Source organism: Pleurodeles waltl, chromosome 2_2, assembly GCF_031143425.1.
Source record: "Pleurodeles waltl isolate 20211129_DDA chromosome 2_2, aPleWal1.hap1.20221129, whole genome shotgun sequence".
NCBI lineage: Eukaryota > Metazoa > Chordata > Amphibia > Caudata > Salamandridae > Pleurodeles > Pleurodeles waltl.
Genome location: NC_090439.1, coordinates 873,327,910 through 873,349,930, shown reverse-complemented (window position 1 = coordinate 873,349,930; position 22,021 = coordinate 873,327,910). Strand labels below are relative to the sequence as shown.

Sequence of the window (22,021 nt, the reverse complement as noted above, 5' to 3'; positions counted from 1 at the left end):
TTAAGCTTACGACCCAGAACTGACCTTCACAGATTCATTGATTTGGCACTTGTTTTGTTCAAAAGGCAAATAGCCATGCAATGGAAAGCACCCACAGCACCGGATACCATTAAATGGTTCCACACAGTTTTGAGATGGGTGAAGACAGAAGCGAGAGTCCTACGCTCGCTGATGGCCACTGGCCAATTATGCACGGGCTGTGAAAGCTGGGACATACTAGTGGCAAAATGGGAAGCTAAAGACAACACTCACTCACCGTGATAAGGGTCACACTGCACTAAAACATATCCTTGACTGCATATTCCCACCCAATGATGGAATAATGTCATGTACAGAGCAAGTGTAGCATGCGCACTTAGAGTGCACCTACCACTACCCTTCCCCCGCTGACATGGTGGATGGCCCTGCCCCACCCTCCGCAGACTGGCTAAGCAGAAAAATAAAATTATAATAAAATACTTTTATTATAATTTTTTCTGCTTTTTGTTGCATTTCAGCAGTGGGGCGACACTCTTCCATCATAGCAGAGGGGCCGCTCCTGTTAAAAATTATGTATACAGGCAGGGGAATGCTGCAGAAACAGGTGAATAATCTAATGTTTGGCAAAGGTTGCTTGATAAAGTGAAGTTTTAGCAGACAGATTCACTGTACATAGCACTGGATGTACAAAGGGTAACTGGAAGAGACGGTGCTCGCCCATGGGGGATTGGGATAGTTACAATTGCATTGCTCCTTGCTGTACAAAGTACATAACGTATTGAAATGAAACTACCGTGCAGTGTTTAAGGATTTCATTGTACCAGCAGACTGATTTGTAGAAATGCAAAGTATTCAATTGTGAACTTAGCAGAGGCCTGTCTGCAACTTTTTTGTTCTTAAATTTATTTTTTTCTCACCATACCTTAAATGTTTACCTTTCTCTTGTTAACATGGGCCCAATATTGGGAAGACCTTGGTGGAGCTGGGGAAGTGGGTGGAACGCTTAAAGAAAGAAAACATAGTTTGAAGAGTGGAAAGAAAACACACTGCCAGTTCATATATACATGTATTATTGCTTATGCAGAGATCCTAGGGTGCACTCTGTCTTTTTAAATCAGGTTATTCTCCTTGCTCAAAGACCATGAGACATAGCCAGAGCATGTGTCTACCAGTAACACCGTTCGGACACCCCAGTCTATAATTTGCCACAACATAAGGTTGAACCACTATCTCCAGTGGCAGAGCCAAGTGCTGAGACGGGTGGCAAGGCGACACGTGCAAACCATGCAAATAATGCAGCAAATCGGGATTTACTGTAAAATCTGGCGTACGAGCTGCTGTTTAGCTTTGGCTAGAGAATTCTTTCACTTTATCTCAAGAGCCTATATAATCTATATAAAGAGGAAAAATTTTGCTAGCACGGCCCCCGGCCGTTGGTTGTTTCTCAAACTTAATGTACAGAGTTTTGCTAATGAACTCGAACTGCACAATCTCGCACTAATCTGCTATCACAAGAACAAGCCAAATTGTAGGGATCGGAGTGGAAATAGCTTGATTCCTTATTTCACGCTTTTCTAGACGCTACCATTGGGCTCCCAGGTAGCAGCGTGCTACCCGCCCCCAAAGCTCTTCAGTATCTTGTCAGAGATAGTAAGCTCTACATAAACCATCAATTGAAGTTTCTGTAGTTAACTTCTTGAGCTGGCAAACAAAGGAATCCCCGGTGATGCATCTGCTGTTTGTCCTGGATGAGACAAAAACGAGATGGCACTTTACTGAGTGTCCAGAAAAGGTTAATTCTGAGTGCGACCTTTGAACTAGAAGTAGTTACTTGAGACAACAAATTGTGTCCCAGAAGGAACTGTGGTGTTTCGAATCCAGAACAATGAACAGGAAAGCTAGCCAGGGCAGTCCACGTTTGCTGTCATTTTTAAGCACCTACATAACTTTCTAGTGAATATTAAAAAGCAGGAAACATAGACATGTAGCTGGAAAAACAGGTATCTATGGCTGTTTAGACAGCTGGTTAGAGGGAACACTGGGCGCCGTTAAAAAAAAAAAAAAAAAAAAGAGAGAAAAGAAAAAACATTTTCAAAGTTCAGAAAAGTTTGTCACCTCTGCAGATGTTATTTTTGTAGCGTTAACATTCCATTTATGTTCTGAGAATAGAGAAAAGTAGTCTAGGATGCAAAAGGCCGCCCTACAAGGTAGAGTGTTTAAGAAGTTTATATACCGACCCGTTCAGAAAAAGAGAAATATTGCCAAACTAAACATTTTAGCGGATTCTCCACAATTTTTGATGGCGGCACTAAAGGCTTTCCTTAGGACAAGTCCATCATCACGTAAAGTCTGAAAAGGAGCCCATTTGGGATGTGAAAGAATGACAATCGGAGGAGCAACCACAAGTTACATGGAAGGCTATTTATATTTGTCCGGATCCCATAATGGACATCCCGGGGACTGCCAGTCCCTTGGAACAGCTGTAGGTCTTTCTTTAAAGCTGGAGATTATCCAACTCAAGTAAGCTAAAAATAAAGTGCGTTGGAGGCGTTACCATGCTTAACTGGCAAGAAGAACTTTGAAGCAGGAATGTAAGTTGAGAATGTTGCTACTGCCTACATTCATAGAACCCACCGAGAAGCCTGGCTGCATTTCTGGACCACAGCGCACACATGACTGACAGAAGCTGATGGATCACCAGCCAGACATCCCATACATCACCTGAACATTCAAAGTGGCATTTTTGCTGACCAGTGACAATAAAACATGGTTTAGTCAACCAAGGAATACTGTACCCCTATTGTTAACTCTTATCTGGCGCTATACTTTCTTACAAAGGGGATAAGTGGCGGTAAGAATGCAGGAAGAAATCGAAGGTCATAATGTTCTTCTGAATGATTTCACTTCCTCCACTGTTTCCACCTTTTGAGGTCTACCTGGAGAGGCATTAAAAGTGGAGTCAATAGCCACTATTGAAGCTACAGTGGTCACAGATCCCCGTGGTTCTTCAGAAAAACTTTCTGCTGGCAATGCTCACTGACTTCTGTGGGATGAAGCACACATCCCCAAAGATAAAGTAAAGTCTGTGTGTGAACAATCACTGAATGTCTAACTAGGAAAATGAGACAAGGCCTGCTTACACTGTTGCATTTCATACCACAATGGCCAGTTACCGCCAATTTTATTAGGAAGTGCCTAATAGTACGCTATTCTACATCAAGCACAACAGTGCCTAAACATCCTGCATCGTGTGTCATTGCTGGTAAAATGCATGCACTCATTTAGAGAATAGCACCTAATGTGTTCTGCTAGGATGCCGAACCACATATGGATGTAAAGTTGAACAGATATCTCTACTGTCCTAAACAAAAACAATAACCACCTCCTTTTGAACTGCATCTGATATTTTGACACCAGTTATCCCAAAATCGGCCGTTGTGCAACAGGTCAAAATGCGGAGTCTGAAATAAAAAATAAAAACATAGAAAGAAAAGTAAAGAAAAAACCTACAACACATTGCCTATCCGGTGTTTGCACTGTTCATAACAAAACGCACTTTCTAAAAAAAAAAAAAAAATGTTTTTCAAAGTTGGGGGGAGAGCCGGGGAGCCAATAACTACTCCCAAACTGCTCATAAGAACACTTTAAAAATCAAATGCCCTGCGCAACTTCAAGACTGCAAGCTTGGCGTCACTTCAAGGAAAAGCAAACGGAGAACCTCTCAGGTGCGTTCTTCAGGCCAGTTTCGTCTTTTGCGGATTGTATACAACAAATAAAACAATCTGAGAGCTCGCCTACAGCCCGAATGAATATTTCATGTAGTTAAATTCTCGAGGAGTTCATGCACTTGAATCTGAAAGACAGTCACAAAAAATGGCACCTACTTTAATAACTGATGGCATCTTGGAATTGAGGTTGTCGTATGTGAAGTGCATCCGGGTTCTGAAGGAGCACTTGTAGAGCAGCGGATCCTGGTAAAACTCGATCTTCCCACTGGCATTTCTCTTGTCGAGGCACACGGTGCAGTCAGAGAAATTGATCACCTTCCTCAGCACCAGATCCGTGGCTGAAAGAGAAAGAGGCCTGTCATCTACACTGCAACAAGCAGATGGCTGATGTCAGAACTGTTTCTGCTTTAGGTAAATCTATATGTCAGATGAAAATATTTAACATTAGCATAATATAGAACGGATCTGAGATCTGACAAATAGTACCTCTGCTTGCTTCAACCAAGTGCTTCTTTCTTAGCTGTTTTTTCAGAATACTTTAGGTAGCACATGGATTGTGTTTTATCTTCAGAGAAATGTTCTTTCAAATGTCCATACATATTTTCTCCAGCTGTAAGTGCATTTTTTATTATTTGGAGTTTTATGTTCATACTTTATATGGTTTCTGTGCCGAAACTAATTCACAGAGTTTGGGGTGCATTATAAAAAAGTAGGACACTCAGTTCTCCGATGCCCATGTATTTTATAACTGCGCGGACAACTATTGCCGACAGCAACTACAGTCTTATTGGAATAAAGGAGCTCCGACAACCCCGTGACTTTCCCTGAAACACCAGACATGTCCAGAAAATCAGCACAGCAGGAGACATTTGCGGGCAGAAGTAATACCTTCTACTTTTATCCTCCTTTTAGGAATGTAGGGGGAAGAACTGAGCCATAAAGATGTCATGCGGCTTTACTTGCTACGGTGCATCAGTCCTAAGTTCATGCGCTGGCTTCAGTTGAGAATCCAATGTTAAGGGTATTAGGCACCCAGGGAGACATAAGACCACGTACAAGCATTCTAACAACGATACACTGTCCCCACACAATGCGCAAGTTCACCTCATGGAAATACAGGGAGTGCAGAATTATTAGGCAAATGAGTATTTTGACCACATCATCCTCTTTATGCATGTTGTCTTACTCCAAGCTGTATAGGCTCGAAAGCCTACTACCAATTAAGCATATTAGGTGATGTGCATCTCTGTAATGAGAAGGGGTGTGGTCTAATGACATCAACACCCTATATCAGGTGTGCATAATTATTAGGCAACTTCCTTTCCTTTGGCAAAATGGGTCAAAAGAAGGACTTGACAGGCTCAGAAAAGTAAAAAATAGTGAGATATCATGCAGAGGGATGCAGCACTCTTAAAATTGCAAAGCTTCTGAAGCGTGATCATCGAACAATCAAGCGTTTCATTCAAAATAGTCAACAGGGTCGCAAGAAGCGTGTGGAAAAACCAAGGCGCAAAATAACTGCCCATAAACTGAGAAAAGTCAAGCGTGCAGCTGCCACGATGCCACTTGCCACCAGTTTGGCCATATTTCAGAGCTGCAACATCACTGGAGTGCCCAAAAGCACAAGGTGTGCAATACTCAGAGACATGGCCAAGGTAAGAAAGGCTGAAAGACGACCACCACTGAACAAGACACACAAGCTGAAACGTCAAGACTGGGCCAAGAAATATCTCAAGACTGATTTTTCTAAGGTTTTATGGACTGATGAAATGAGAGTGAGTCTTGATGGGCCAGATGGATGGGCCCGTGGCTGGAATGGTAAAGGGCAGAGAGCTCCAGTCCGACTCAGACGCCAGCAAGGTGGAGGTGGAGTACTGGTTTGGGCTGGTATCATCAAAGATGAGCTTGTGGGGCCTTTTCGGGTTGAGGATGGAGTCAAGCTCAACTCCCAGTCCTACTGCCAGTTCCTGGAAGACACCTTCTTCAAGCAGTGGTACAGGAAGAAGTCTGCATCCTTCAAGAAAAACATGATTTTCATGCAGGACAATGCTCCATCACACGCGTCCAAGTACTCCACAGCGTGGCTGGCAAGAAAGGGTATAAAAGAAGGAAATCTAATGACATGGCCTCCTTGTTCACCTGATCTGAACCCCATTGAGAACCTGTGGTCCATCATCAAATGTGAGATTTACAAGGAGGGAAAACAGTACACCTCTCTAAACAGTGTCTGGGAGGCTGTGGTTGCTGCTGCACGCAATGTTGATGGTGAACAGATCAAAACACTGACAGAATCCATGGATGGCAGGCTTTTGAGTGTCCTTGCAAAGAAAGGTGGCTATATTGGTCACTGATTTGTTTTTGATTTGTTTTTGAATGTCAGAAATGTATATTTGTGAATGTTGAGATGTTATATTGGTTTCACTGGTAATAATTAATAATTGAAATAGGTATATATTTGTTTTTTGTTAAGTTGCCTAATAATTATGCACAGTAATAGTCACCTGCACACACAGATATCCCCCTAACATAGCTAAAACTAAAAACAAACTAAAAACTACTTCCAAAAATATTCAGCTTTGATATTAATGAGTTTTTTGGGTTCATTGAGAACATGGTTGTTGTTCAATAATAAAATTAATCCTCAAAAATACAACTTGCCTAATAATTCTGCACTCCCTGTATTTCAACTTCGAAAAGGCTTGCATCAAAGTACTCACCAGAAATATCCATGAAAGCCCGATCCCAAAATTCATCCACGGTGTAGCACTCTGCACAGGTGATATTGACGGACAAAACAATATCATCTTCTACGTACTTCAGAATGAGGTTATTGACAACAATGTTGACATTATTAACAACACGTCTTATTAAACTCTGTACATAACCTGTGAAAAAACAGAAAAAATCCATTATGATCACCTTTCTTGAGCTTCCCCTTTGCGCGGTAGCAAATAGGTATAACGTTCAAAATAAAGAGTTTCTGAGTAACTACAAGTTCTGTAAGTCTTACTTACAAGGGCTAGATAAAACAGACAATGAACTTTCTACACGAGCCTCAAGAGGAGTGGAGAAACAGTTTTGTATAAGCATCTTTTTGTTCTCGCCTCAAAGGCAGACATGTGGCAGGGAATCTCTGGGCAGCAGGCACCTACAAAAGAGATTTCTTCTGTCCAGATATCTTACTTTTTTGTCATTAGTCTTAAATAAAATTAAATGCGTAAAAAAGTAATATTTAATATGTGAGATGAAATCAAGTTTAAAAAAAAAAAAAAAAGAAAATTCTACATACTTCTGTGGGCTCCATTATGCAAGATAAAACTACTTTTGGAAGTCAAGAGAATTTAGAGGAGAACGATTAAATGATGGTGTGCAGGGAAATAACACCCCTCCCCCTATGCTCTCCATATGCTTTTTCCATTTTTAAAGCTGAATACAGTAGAGGTTTTCAAGGCTATTGTTTGAGAAGTTTTGCAGCTGGTGTATACCTTATGCAATATCACTATGTGACTAAGGTGCCCACTTCGATCGATCGATGATCGAAGATCGATGGCCCAATCCTTTTCAGGCAACGCAGTGAGAATCTGGAACTCATTTCCGCCTCAGCTTCGGACCACCACCTCTTCCCAGGCCTTCAAAACTGACCTCAAAGCTCTCCTCCTTCAAAGACACTTCCAAATGTAATTCTAGCCCCCTGTTTTCCGAAGGAAGTCCTTCCATTATAGGAAATTCTGTTCTCCATGCCTATAGAAGTGCCTTCTCAGGGTGTTTTTGTATTTTGAGTGTCTGCCATTTAGTGCAGTATTATACCTCTACCTGTATTTTGTACTCTTCTGTAACATGCACACAGCACCTTTCCTTTTACAACGTATTATTTGCTACCTCTTATATCTTGTTTACTTTTGATACATGCACAACGGCCACCACTGCCTCATGTAACGTAACTATTGTTTGAGTGTCTACCATTTATTGAATTTTTTTTACCTCTACTCGTACTTTATGTGCTCTTGTAACCTGCACACGTCACTTTTTCCTCGTCAGGTATCGTTTGCTACCTCGTGTATTTTTTTGCTCTTGATACTTGCACAATTATCACTATTGCCTCATGTAATGTAACGTTTGTTTTTGTAACAGGCTCACTTGTAATTCTTCTCCTCTTGTATCTTTACTTTGCCTATTGTGAAGCGCTCTGACACCTTCGGGTAAAGTCCGCGCTATATAAAAACGCATTAAATAAAAAAATAAAACTTCACTCCTTGCCATTACAGACACAGTTTCCACTCTTAGACTTTTGTGAGGCAGCCTAATGCATTATGGGTGTTGTAATCTTGGTTTCCGTTCCATTGACCTAATTAGACTGATACGTGTGATAGCAGTCATTTGCAGGTGAAAAGTTCAGGACTGGAACAGGGTCCATGATGACATGGCGAAAGAGATGCTCACACTTCATGGTCACACTTAATCAACAAGTTACCTTCGATTACGCCTTATCTGGCAGAGACATATTATAGTACCAGATTCCTTACCTTAGAACTTCCCCCATGTGTCACTCTGGATCTTGATATATTTTTCAAGCAGTACCCCTGTGTGCCTTCAGGTGGCATCGGTCAGCTCTGCGTCCGGCATCAAGCACGCTAGATATGATGTTGGGGGACCTATATAGGCGCCATCTATATAGCCTGAGAGGACAATTGTGAAGAGTCTCAAAGGGAGTACACATGAGGAATGTCAGCACCAAATTCAAATCCCATTGGGGCATGATGAATGGTGATAGAGGAAACATTTGAGTAAGAATCTTAAGGAACCTACTACCAATAAAAACAAGGAAGGTTGGTCAGGTAATCTCAGAAATACAGACACATAACTTTCAAGGGTGCCCAAAGCAGAGCCCTGCTGAGCCAAAGAAAGTATAAACAAGAGGACCTCAGAAAGAGGGGCAGTCGGGGGGTGAACAGACTTGTCTGGGCTCAATGCCACAAATTTATACCAACGACAGGCCTATACCTTTTTGGTGGAGGGACGCCTGGCTGCCAAGATAATGTTACAGACGTCAGGCGGAAGGTCAAAAGCCGTCAACTGCCGTTGCTCAATCTCTATGTAAGAGAGCAGAGACTGGACAGGTAGAACCCTCCACTGTTGCTACGTCGAAGATCCTCCTGAAGGGGCAGTCTGATCGGAGGTTCAATGGCCATTCTCAATAGCTCGGGATACCAGACTCTTCGTGCCCAGTCTGGATCCACAAGGATTACTTGGGCCTGTTCGTTCTTGATCTTCTTGAGAACTCTGGGCAGAAGTGGTATGGGCAGAAAGGAGGCCTGAGCTCCTCTTGAGACGAGAAGTATCACCAAGTGAGTACTGCACTGGAAGCTTCAATGCGCAAAACTGCTGATACTGAACGTTATCTGCGGAGGCGAATAGATCTAACCAAGGCTCTCCCCACTGCTGAAGGAGACCTTCTGCAAGCTCCAAAATGGATGCCATTCGTGACCGACCAGAAATTGTCAGCTGTGTTTGTCCGCTCTGGCGTTCAGAGAGCCCGCAATGATGATGAACCACCAGAGACATGCCCTGATGTTCCAGCCATGTCCAGAGGCGCAGAGCCTACTGACAACGGGTCCAGAACCCCACTCTGCCCTGCTTGTTGCAGTACCACATGGTCGGTAGTGTTATCTGTGAACCCCTGCACCACTTTCCCTTTGAGAGAGGGAATAAATGCTTTAAATACCAGTCTGATTGACTGGAGTTCCAATACATTGATGTGGAGTCCAGAGTCTGGCAGAGACCAGATGCCTCTGATCTCTACCTCTCCCAGGAGTAATGGATCAGTCACTAAAGCCAGATCTGGTTGGGGAAGGGAGAGGGATCTGCCTCGGACTCAATCGCGGTTTGTTTGCCACCACTGCAGATCTTGCGCAGTTCCCTCAGAGATTTGGACCACTGTCGGAGAGATTCCCCTGATGCTGTGCCCACTGGAATTTCACGTCCCACTGCAGAGCCTGCAAATGCCACCTGGCATATGTAACCAGCAAGATGCAGGAGGCCATGAGGTCCAGAAGCCTCAGAGTTGTTCTCACCAAAATCCAGAATAGAGGCTGAAACATAGGTATCATAGCCTGAATATCCTGGGCTCACTGCTCAGGAGGAGAAGTCTGAACCAGCACTGTGTCCAGAATGGCTCTGATGAAAGGGAGATTCTGAGAGGAAGTCAGGTGTGACTTTGGAACATTTATAGTGAACCCCAGCGAATGCAGGAGGTCTGCCATAGTCTGAAAGAGGGAGACAACAGCCTGGGGCGAGCAGCCTTCATCAGCCAGTCGTCAAGGTAGGGGAAGACTGAAACCCCTTTCCTGTGCAGATGGGATGCAACCACCGGCATCACCTTGGTGAAGAGGACATCTGTAAGGGCTTCATTAAAGGGTAAAAGGGGTTCAGAGAAAGAAGCCACAGGGTGAAGCACCTCGGTCAGGAGGTTAGTCCTGACTGCAATCAAAGGTAGCTCGAGGTCCAGGACCTAGGCCGCTCTTCGAACCACCACTAAATAAGATGCTCCCTCCTCCGTAGCCACGGTATGGGAGAAAGCATGCTAGGGGACATACCTAGAGCACTGGGCTAACCCAGGTCTATCCACCAGTCCAGGGTATCTTGGAGCTGGAATTCTAAAGGGTCCAGCAACCCCTCCCACTCCTCACTGTACCCCAACCCAAGAAAATAAGGGTCAGGATCTGACCTAGGAGGAAGCCTCCGTGGAAATTGGAATCAGTATCGTGTGACACCAGTCCGGCCCCATGTTGGAGTCGGCAAGGACGATGGGGTTGACACCACCCAGAGGCATGAGCAGCGTCCAGAGAGTTGACATCGGAACAGGCATCAGGGAAGATCAAGGTGATACGACCAAAGCCAGTTTGGATCTGGGGATGGATCCATAGGTGCCCCTGGAGCTGAGACCGAAGCTTACAGCGCAGAACCAAAGGGGGCCCCTGCCGACCTGAGGGCACTCCAGCAGGATCGGACTGCCTAAAGATGAGGTTCACAACCTCATAAAACTCTGTAAGTTGGGTAGGTGTCGCTCTGACTCCTGATGAGGAGATTGTAAATGGGAGCTGTACGGTCTGCCCCCTTGCAGCCAGTAACGAACTCCTACTACACAACGCAGTGGATTGTTCACTATATTTGCCACACCGATCTATGGACAGGGTGGGCCATTTCCCTTGGTGGGTAAATCATTCAAGTGAATCTCCCACCCCCTTCTTAAGATATGTTGATACAAGTGTGACCCATTAAGTGATCAATAGTTGTTCAATTTTCAGGTGCATCCTACATATCCTGTTGTCCTGACGAGGACCCTTATATGAATAATCTTATGGGTGGAAATGTCGATACTGGTTTAAAGTGGACTGGCTCTTTGTAAAGATTTTAACTAGGGAGGCCAACACCCATTGCTAGAGGGCTGTTTGTTCTTTTTTGATGTTGCCGCCAGTCACATGTACATATTTATTTATATATTGTATAGCACTCGTGCACTTGCGTATCACTACTTCTCTTGCATTGCGCCTATTCACCTTTAGGGGCACTCTGTATACCATTTTAAAATGAATCAGTAGCAGAATCAAGAGCCTTTTGTGTTAATAAACTTTTGTAATTCGAACCTGATTTATGTGGGTTTCTGCACATCTATTGCAGTGGAAGTCTAGGGATATACTTTCTCATTTTAGGACCTTTGTGTTTTGCATTTTGTTTATCCTACCTGGGTCCAAGGGTTACTGGGTTTGCCTCTTTAACAATGATAATTGTACTCTATGCAAAGTCTGGCAGCTACAGTCTACAGACTAACTTTCTCTATGTACAGCACATATTCCATCCCCCATAGGAAATTGTTCCCAATAAAAAAACAAATCTATAAAGTACCCTTTATCATGCGGGTGCTCCATTAATGTGCTACTATTCACAGTTTCTACCCTGCCAATGGTGTTCCTTTGTTGTGTGATGCCCATATACTGTAAGCTATAGTATTCTTCTCAGTGCAGTATACCATCAGCAATGAAACTGTAATATATTTGGGGTAGAAACCACCAAACCTCAGTAAGTGAACCAACTTACAGTACAATTACCTACATCTACGTAAAACACAGAAGGCATGTAGATTTGTGAACTGAAATGTGCTTAATCTAGAATGTTAGACTAATTTGAAAGAAATTAGCCGCACACACAGAGACAGAGAAGTAAACCGGTGATTATTTACCGAATCTTTACTCAACACAGCAAAACAGCATGTCCAAGAGTTGAAAGACTTCATTAAAAACTCACTTTAAAGTAGATCATGGCTTGAATTTCAGTGAAAAGCGCAAGATTCCTTGCAATGCACCATGGGACAATAAAGCAAAATCTTCTTTCAACAATTTACATAGCTGTAACCAACCCCACTGGCAATGCTTTTAAGTGAAATTTAGAAATGCAGGGTACCCACTATCTCACAACATATGTTTGCATTCAAGAAGTATAGGTACTCTACCATTAAAAGTATTTCACCCCTGCCAAGAAATGCTCGTTCTCTCCCTTTCAAACGAACCCCATACCTTACAGTACCTGCCCATTCAAAGCACAGCACGCTGAACATAAGTTCAAATAAAACAAAGCTGCAGTCTTGTGCAATCCGAGTAATGGGTAAATACTGCCATTTCAGCAGAAGAGGAAAGAAATATTCCTAGCTGGAATTGTTCAGCTTTTCTATACATGGAAAGCATTACCAGCTTTTAGCCGGGCCAACTGTTGTGTGGCAACCGAATAGAGCAAGCCTATGCACATCAAAAACGAATTGCCATTAAAGGAACACTTACTGAACTGCTGTCCACAAGTACCTGCTGTGCATTTCAGAGTCAATTCAAAGGCAGCTCCCAGTTAACACAGCTCCACCAGGGAAAATATTACATTTCAAATCCATAAATTACACAGCACAAGGAAAAACATTAGAAGAGTTTAATGTTACAAAATTAGTCACTTCAAAGAAGTGAGTAATACACACAAAACTAAATTTAACTGTGGGAAAGAAAATGGAAACTCACTATCCATCGCAGCTAGACTAACAGATATGCATTTTTTCTGGCACATCTTTGAACATTTCTTTTTAGTAGTTCAACGCAAAGCAATTAATTCCAACACAGTGTAGTTAAATTGCTGCTTTTAAAATTCCACTTGCTAGGATTTCTATTCATTTAGCACGGGATAACTTAGGATTTTCTCCCCAATTCTGTCTCATTGAAAATAAAATCGCACATTTTCTGTAAGGAGCCAAAGTTCTAACTCTCTGAACCTTCTATCCATCCATATGACTACACACAATGAGGGGTTTGGGACTGATTTGTCCAATGTTAATGCTTCCCCCTCTAGAACGTCTTACCTATTAACATCAAAGATTTGTTTGAGAGTCCAGGATTATCAAACCCTCCTGCTCATTGTGGCCCACTTCACAAGCATACCTTGGGGGGGTCAGAGCCAAAAACAACTCACTGCTGGGGTGCTCCTGAAGATAGGCAGCTTTAGTACATGTAGACCACGGGCTTTTGTGGAACCTTCCCTGCTTCCATTTTGGATTTATTTATGCAGCTTCATGTAGCGGGGACTGACTCACAAGTGTAACCAAGTGCTTTACAAGAAGGATAGAGTACAAAACATAAGTTGCAATGTTTAGTTAATAAACAGGATGTAAAGTCAAGAAGAACGAGTTACTTACCTTCGGTAACGACTTTTCTGGTGGATACATTAGCTACCTGTGGATTCCTCACCTAATGAATACTCCCATGGCGCCAGCATTCAACGGAAATCTTCTTCCTAGTCTCTGCACGTCGACGAGGACGTCACTCTAGCCCACGCGACGCCGTCTGACGTCATACAGGCAATAAGAGGTCCTCGACGACGTGCCGACGTCAGTACCAACATTTTTTACGTGCATGAGAACAACAACCCAATGCAATGAAAGAGCAAGGCAACATCCCATAACCTTGTAAAATACACAATATTGCAATGAATAGCTGTAAATTTAATATAACTCTCTCTTTTTTTTTTTTTTTTTTTAAACGAACAAATATATGCAAATCATATATATACACAAAGATATATACATATATATATATACAGATAAATATACACAAGTATCCATATATACAACATCTATTGCAACCTTGAAGACCAAGAGGAGCGCACTCAAGGATTACTTGGTAAGACCAGAAAGGCAACGGGGAGGCGGGTGGGACCGTGAGGAATCCACAGGTAGCTAATGTATCCACCAGAAAAGTCGTTACCGAAGGTAAGTAACTCGTTCTTCTGATGGATACAACTACCTGTGGATTCCTCACCTAATGAATAGAGTCCCAAAGCAGTACCACGCCCGGTGGCGGGTGCCTAAATGGTCAAACCAAGAAATCCTGCAGCACTGACCGTGCAAAATGGCCGTCCCTTCTGACCTCAGAGTCCAAACAGTAATGTTTCGCAAAAGTGTGGAGGGACGACCAAGTTGCGGCCTTGCAGATGTCGACCACAGGAACACCTCTGGCCAAGGCCGAAGTGGCCGACTTAGCTCTGGTGGAATGAGCTCTAATGCCCTCAGGAGGATCCTTCTTTGCCAAAGAGTAACAGATTTTAATGCAAAGAACAACCCACCTGGAGAGTGTTCTCTTGTGGACTGCCTTTCCTCTCCTCTTGCCCACGTACCCGATGAACAGCTGATCCTCCAGCCTGAAATCCTTTGTTCTATCAATAAAGAAGCTCAACGCCCTCTTTGGGTCCAGACGGTGCAGTCTTTCTTCCTCTTTAGAAGGATGAGGCGGAGGATAGAACGTGGACAAAGTAATTGTCTGAGCCAAATGGAAAGGTGAAACAACCTTCGGGAGGAAAGCAGCCTTGGTCCTCAACACCACCTTATCCCCATAAAAAGTTGTATAAGGGGGCTTTACCGATAAGGCCTGCAACTCACTCACTCTCCTTGCAGATGTTATAGCTACCAGGAAAACTGTTTTTATAACCAAATACCTTAAGGGGCAAGAATGCATAGGCTCAAAAGGGGACCCCATAAGGAAAGTCAGGACCAAGGACAAATCCCATTGCGGCATAACGAATGGTTTTGGAGGATATTTATTTAGAAGACCTTTCAAGAATCTGATAACAATAGGGGATTTAAATAACGATGGTTGGTCTGGAAGACAAATGAAGGCTGACAAGGCCGACAAATAACCCTTAATGGTAGCCACTGCACAACCTTTCTGCGCTAGAGACTGAGCAAAAGACAAAACGTCAGATAGATGAGCATGTAAGAAATCAATCTGCCTCTCTCCACACCACGCAACAAATTTAGACCACCTATTAGCGTAGATAGATTTAGTGGAGTGTCGCCTGGCCGCTAATATAACATCCACTACATCAGGCGGGAGAGAGAAGGAACTCAGGTTGCCCCGTTCAATCTCCAGGCATGTAGGTGCAGACTCTGGAGGTTGGGGTGTAAAACCTGCCCCTGCGACTGCGAGAGGAGGTCTGCCCTGAAAGGGAGACGGAGCGGAGGGCACATTGAGAGTTGGAGAAGGTCGGAGTACCACACCCTCCTTGGCCAATCCGGAGCTATTAAGATGACTTGGGCCCGGTCTTGGCGAATCTTCCTCAATACTCGAGGAATCAAGGGTATGGGAGGAAACGCGTAAAGCAACTGGCCGCACCAGGTTATTTGAAACGCGTCCCCCAACGCTCCCTGCATCGGATACTGGAGGCTGCAGAATAACGGACAATGCACGTTCTCCAGAGTGGCAAACAGATCTACCCGAGGAAACCCCCACCTTTGGAAGATCAAACGGGCTTGATCTGGATGGAGACGCCACTCGTGGTCTGCCGAGAATTGGCGACTGAGACTGTCCGCACATACATTCAAGACCCCGGCCAGATGATTTGCTACCAAGCAAATCTGATGGTCCTTTGCCCAGGACCATAGTCGAAGAGCTTCTCTGCAGAGAAGGTACGACCCTACTCCTCCCTGTTTGTTTATGTACCACATCGTGGTAGTATTGTCCGTCAGGACCTGTACCGACTGACCACGAAGGGAAGGGAGGAAGGCCTTGAGAGCCAGACGTACAGCCCGTAACTCTAACAGATTGATATGAAACATCTGTTCCTCTGGAGACCAAAGGCCTTTGATCTCCAGATCCCCCAGATGAGCTCCCCACCCTAGAGTGGAAGCATCCGTTATGACTGTGGCCACTGGTGGCGACTGTGCAAACTGCTTTCCTTGTGAAAGATTGTTGCTCGTAATCCACCACTTCAAGTCCACAGCAGCATCTCTGGAGATCTTGACAGCACCTTCTAGATCTCCTTTGTGTTGAGACCACTGCCTTCGGAGGCACCACTGAAGAGCCCTCATGTGCCAGCGAGCATGCGTGACCAACAGAATGCAGGAGGCAAACAGACCGAGCAGACGAAGGACCTTGAGGACTGGAACTACTGCTCCACTTCGAAACATTGGAACCAATTCCTGAATATCTTGAATCCGCTGAGGCGGAGGAAAGGCTCGACTCAATGTTGTATCCAGTACTGCCCCTATGAACAGGAGGCGCTGAGAGGGCTCCAGGTGAGATTTGGGCTCGTTCACCGAAAAGCCCAGGTCGAACAACAACTGAGTTGTTGACTGCAGATGATGCGACAAGCTCCGGAGACTTGGCTTTGATCAACCAGTCGTCCAAGTAAGGAAATACTGCTATCCCCTTCCTTCTGAGCTCTGCCGCAACCACCGACATCACCTTCGTGAAGACTCGAGGTGCTGAAGTAAGACCAAACGGAAGGACCGCAAACTGATAGTGCTGCGATCCTACCACAAACCGGAGATACTTCCTGTGTGACTTGAGTATCGGGATATGAAAGTAAGCATCCTGCAAGTCGACAGACACCATCCAATCTTCCTTGTTCAACGCCAAAAGCACCTGAGCTAGGGTCAGCATCTTGAACTTTTCCTATTTGAGGAACCAATTCAAGATCCTCAGATCCAGGATTGGTCTCAACCGACCATCCTTCTTGGGAATCAGGAAATACCTTGAGTAACAACCTCGACCCCTTTCCTGCTCTGGGACCAACTCCACCGCGCCCTTTGAAAGGAGGACTTGTACCTCCTGTTCTAGCAACAGGAGGTGTTCTTCTGAACAATAAGATGGGCGAGGTGGGATGGGGGGCGGGAACTCCCGAAAGGGAAGGGTGTAGCCTTTTCCCACAATACTGAGAACCCAAGTGTCCGTTGTAATAGTCTTCCACTTGCGGAGAAAATGCCGTAATCTTCCCCCTACAGGAGAGGAGTGAGTGGGAAATGGTGGAAGCCTAAGGCTGCTTTCCCTGCTGCACCCCTCCAGAGGACGAGGAAGAGGCAGAGTGCTGCTGAGAGGCTCCTCTGGTGCGGGCCCTACCTCTCCCTCTAAAAGATCTATAGGGATGGGAAGAGGTAGGTTGCTGGAATCTCCCCCGAAAGGAAGAGGAGGAAGAGCCACGTCCCAAATCCACGAAACCTCCTGAAAAATCTGGAAGAGGCAGAGGAAGAAGGAGCTTGGAGCCCTAACGATTTGGCTGTGGCCCTGCTCTCCTTAAATCGCTCCAAGGCCGAATCTGCCTTGGCCCCAAACAGTTTGTCCCCATCAAACGGGAGGTCCAATAGGGTTGACTGCACATCCGCAGAAAACCCCGAATTACGGAGCCAGGCCTGTCTCCTTGCCACCACAGCCCTGCCCATTGCCCTAGCCACCGAGTCGGTCGTGTCCAGCCCAGACTGAATAATCTGGGTCGCGGCAGCCGGGGCGTCCGAAACAACATCCAAAAGACCCTGGGGAAGCTCTGTAAATGATGACGAAATGTCATCCATAAGAGCATGGATGTATCTCCCCAGAATGCAAGTTGCGTTGGTGGCCTTCAACGCCAGACTGCAGGATGAAAAAAAATTCTTGGACTGCGCATCCAGCTTTTTCGAGTCCCTGTCTCCAGGCACCGTCGGGAAAGATCCAGGCGCTGATTTTGATGAACAGGAGGCTTGCACCACCAAGCTCTCCGGTGTAGGGTGTCTAGAAAGAAAGCCAGGGTCAGATGGCGCAGCTCGATACCTCCTGGCCACAGCCCTATGAACCGCTGAGGAAGAAACTGGCCTCTTCCACACCTCTAGCACCGGATCAAGCAAAGCCTCATTAAACGGCAAGAGAGGCTCCGCTGCAGCAGAGGCCGGATGTAGCACCTCCGTTAGAAGATTCTGCTTCGCCTCTGCCACCGGCAAAGGCAGGTCCAGAAAGTTAGCTGCCTTCCGTACTACAGCGTGAAAGGAAGCCGCCTCCTCCGTATATTCCCCTGGAGACGAAAGATCCCACTCAGGGGAAGTGTCCAGCCCACTGGCTGTATCCAGACCATGCAGTCCATCACCAGAGTCCTCCAGTTCTCCTTCCTCCAGGACTCGTTGGTACTCCTGCTCTTCCAATAGACGAAGAGCCCGTCTCCTCGAATGTAGCCTCTGCTCGATACGCGGAGTCGACATGGCCTCCGCCGAAGTCGAAGATCGTCGCCGATCCCCAGAAGCAACCGACGCCGCGTCCGGCGCCACAGGCAACTTCGACGCCGATGAAAGAGCAGGACGAAGAGAACTTGGAGCAGATGGACCCACCGGAGTCACAGGACGAAATCCCGACGTCGACGGGATGGAAATCTCCGGGGCCAATCCCTCTGAAGCCACCGGAGTGGCCACCGGCGCCGACACCGGCGCCGAGCCCACGTTCCCAAAAGGGAGAAAGGGCATAAAGGGTGCCGCCGTAGAGGCGCAGGATCACCCAATGAAAAGGCCAAAGGACCAGCCGGAGCACCCCCTGGAGCCATCTGTTGGAAGATGGTATACATCGCATTTAGGAATGCGGTACCATCGGCTCCAGGGGTGGGAAAAGCCGGATACTGGGATGCCTGTATCGAAGGCGACCCAGACGCCGGCCTCGACGTCTGCGACGCCGGAGACAACACAAGAGGCTGCATCACCTCAATCACCGACGCCTGCCCAGGTGAAGTCGGTGACGCCGGAGAGGGCAACGGCGTCGACGGATGCGGCGTGACCGTGGGACATACCTCCCAAGTCCTCCGGCGCCGATCCGAAGGCGACCTGGAACGAGTCTCCTTGCTTGAACGGCGCCGTGAATCTCTATGGCGCCGGGAGTCTCGATGACGCCGATGCCTTGGCGAAGAAGACTTCTTGTGATGCTTTTCTTTCTTCGACTTCGCCATAAACAACTTAGCCTCACGTTCCTTGAGGGCCTTCGGATTCATGTGCTGGCATGAATCGCAAGTTGAGACGTCGTGGTCGGAGCTCAAACACCAAAGGCAGTCGGAGTGAGGATCTGTAACTGACATCTTGCCCCCACACTCTCGACAAGGCTTGAAACCCGACTTTCTCTGCGACATTATTACTGCAGAAAAGGACTAAGAGGCAAAAATACACTGTAATCACAAAAGTAACAGTTGCTCCCTCGAAGATAACCGTTTCGAATGCACGGAAAAAAGGGAACTGACGTCGGCACGTCGTCGAGGACCTCTTATTGCCTGTATGACGTCAGACGGCGTCGCGTGGGCTAGAGTGACGTCCTCGTCGACGTGCAGAGACTAGGAAGAAGATTTCCGTTGAATGCTGGCGCCATGGGAGTATTCATTAGGTGAGGAATCCACAGGTAGTTGTATCCATCAGAAGAGACTGATGTCATACTAAAACATTTACAACAGTATACAATAGTTGGTAAAAATTAATATAAAGATACGGATTTTCTGACAACTTGAGAGGATGGGTCGAGTAAACAAAAGGGATCAGCTGACCAGGAATCGGGGAAAATAAAACAAAAATATTTGTGGGTCAAAGAGCAGCAAAAAGACGAATATCCTGCCGATCAGAATAATAAATCAACATCTATTACAAAAAAACTCCTTACAACGTATACAGCTGGAATACTTCGGTGGAGGGTTTCCTGTAGCTAGTTTAAAGAGTAGGGTTTTAGGTTTATTTTTGAAGGTGTCATATATAGTTCATTCTTCCTGTAGAAGGGACAGAGTTCTATCATTTATCACCACAGCCTGAAAATGATTGGAGTTTAAGAATGTTGTTTCCAGACACACAGAATAAGTACTTCAGTGTGACCACAAACCTCCTGAGATTACCGTTTTCTGCATAAGGCAGAATGCCAAGCCTTCCCATAATGCCTCATGCACTTAATATTCAATATGCTTGTTGCCTTAACGTGGAGCCAATATGAAGTAATCATAACAGTGGTGATGCGATCTGATCTCTCCAGAAACTAACAGAGTATCTGCTCATTAAGGGGCAAAATGGATGTTGTGGATGCCGGTCAGTAGAGTTGCCATTATTCTTATTCCCATTACGTAACCATAAAGTACTGAGAAATTAATGCTAATTGAGATGTCTATTGCCATACAGAGAAAAGTAGGACACTTAAGGAGGATGATGCAAACAGTGCTAATTAACAATAATACATGTACCATATTATAGAAAGGTACCCAGGAACAGATAATATATTAAAATGTTCTTGGGCATAATTACAGTACATAAGATCACTATTTCAGGTTCAAAATCACATCCAGACTCGCTTCATCATAGTATCTGTAAGGTCTCAACCCTACTCTGACATCCAAGAGATGGCCCGATAAACATTAAAACGAAGTGGTAGGATCAGAATGTGAACGTTGTCACCAGTTTTCTGTAAAACATCAAGGCCCGCGTCAATCTGATGGACAATGGTTAAGAAATGAACAGACAGCATGCCTGGCACTCAAACAACTTTGTTCTAGACCTTTTGTTTAGGTAGTTAGGATAACCACCAAATAAGGGTTTTTGAGCTATTGTGACCGGCTTAAAATCAACCTTGCTGTTTACTGGCAAGCAGTGAAGACTGCGAAGGAAAGGGCTGAAACATACTGATATTCTGTTCAGTCAATAAGCAACCCAGAGAATGTCCATCATTAGAATTCCTGTCTTCTATTATCATAATTTGAACTGATGTAGCAATCGTGTAAGATTTAATATCACTGCCTTTGGTTTTTCTATCATGTACCCATTTATCCCCATTCTCTTTTATTTCTATATTTATTTATGACGAAAAAAGAAAATATGTCTATATTGTCTAAATTATTTATAGTGAAGGAAAGAACACATACAGATGCACTGAAGTGTGCGATTCATTGTACGACTTAGTACTGCAAAATAATCTTCGGCATTGTGATTTTCTCAGTACAACTGTGATTATACAGAAATTCTTACACTGACTTCTGTTACCCGACATGGTATACCGTTCCACAATTTCAGTAAATCTACTGAAAGTGAACCATTGCGTTTTTACAGAGAAGCAGCTAACTTCTTAAAAAATCTACATTACTTTAACCTTAACTCACAACCACTGCATGTGGGTAAGCTATGCTACACTCTCCTTTCATAGGTAGCTTGCGTATTTTGATCAAATTGTGTATCCGTTTTGCATTGTGTCATCTTTGTGTGAAGTGGTGTTTACTGATGTAGCATTTCCAAAAAAGATTCATCCCCACCCCAGCCAATACAATTCAGCAACTTTCGCGTTGACAACATGGTTGTGCTTCGAGTTGCAAGCCATCTAACAAACTAGTCTGGAATGAACTATCAGGCAGAATACGCTTCCTGGGGAGAATTTAGTTCATCGCTGGTGAAACATTATCCTAAGCAGGTGTGACCCAGGTTTGGGGCTTGGGAAGCAGGTTTCAAGACATAAAGCCAAGCAGACTATATTCTACAACAATCACTCGGCCAGGATGACAGGTCAGGAGCTCATTTCCTTTCTCGCTGACCTAGGAAAAGGCGGGTGAAGCAGCAGGAGAATGGGGCAAGTGTACTGGGGGTGATGTGACAGATTTAAGTAGACACTGACAGTTGCAGTCACTTTTGTTATATTTAAGGAACAAACGCATTCTGTTAAACACAGTATCTGACTGAAGTTTAAAAAACAATACAAAACAGTAGGCTGTCTAAACCGACTAAAACTGTTCTCCGTAGAAATACATTAGTTGGCTATGGTTGCACTGGAGGGGAAAGGAGAGCTTTATTAACTGCTAGATAAGACAACTTCAGAGATGCTGCAAACCATGGTACTTTATAAGCTACGTAATTTCAGGATGATGCCACCGGCTTCACCTACCAGCTCCTTTCACCCTCTGAAATAGTTGTGCTTCTGCAATGCAGAGATGAGACACAGCGTGAGAACATATGGTCATGCTGGAATCAGGGGGCCAAGTATGTGCTTTCACTGTCT

At 44.9% G+C, this 22,021-nt stretch overlaps 1 protein-coding gene across 3 annotated transcripts in view; it reads right to left on the bottom strand.

Moving 5' to 3' along the window:
- The window catches only part of VPS13B (vacuolar protein sorting 13 homolog B), a 2,423,697-nt gene that overhangs the window by 2,208,754 nt on the left and 192,922 nt on the right, over positions 1-22,021 (bottom strand). For all 3 annotated transcript variants that reach the window (XM_069220546.1, XM_069220545.1, XM_069220547.1), the window contains exons 5-6: positions 6,425-6,592; positions 3,864-4,045 (exon numbers count right to left, since the gene is read on the bottom strand). In XM_069220546.1, the coding sequence (XP_069076647.1) occupies positions 3,864-4,045; positions 6,425-6,592 (350 nt within the window). The remainder of the gene's footprint in view (positions 1-3,863; positions 4,046-6,424; positions 6,593-22,021) is intronic.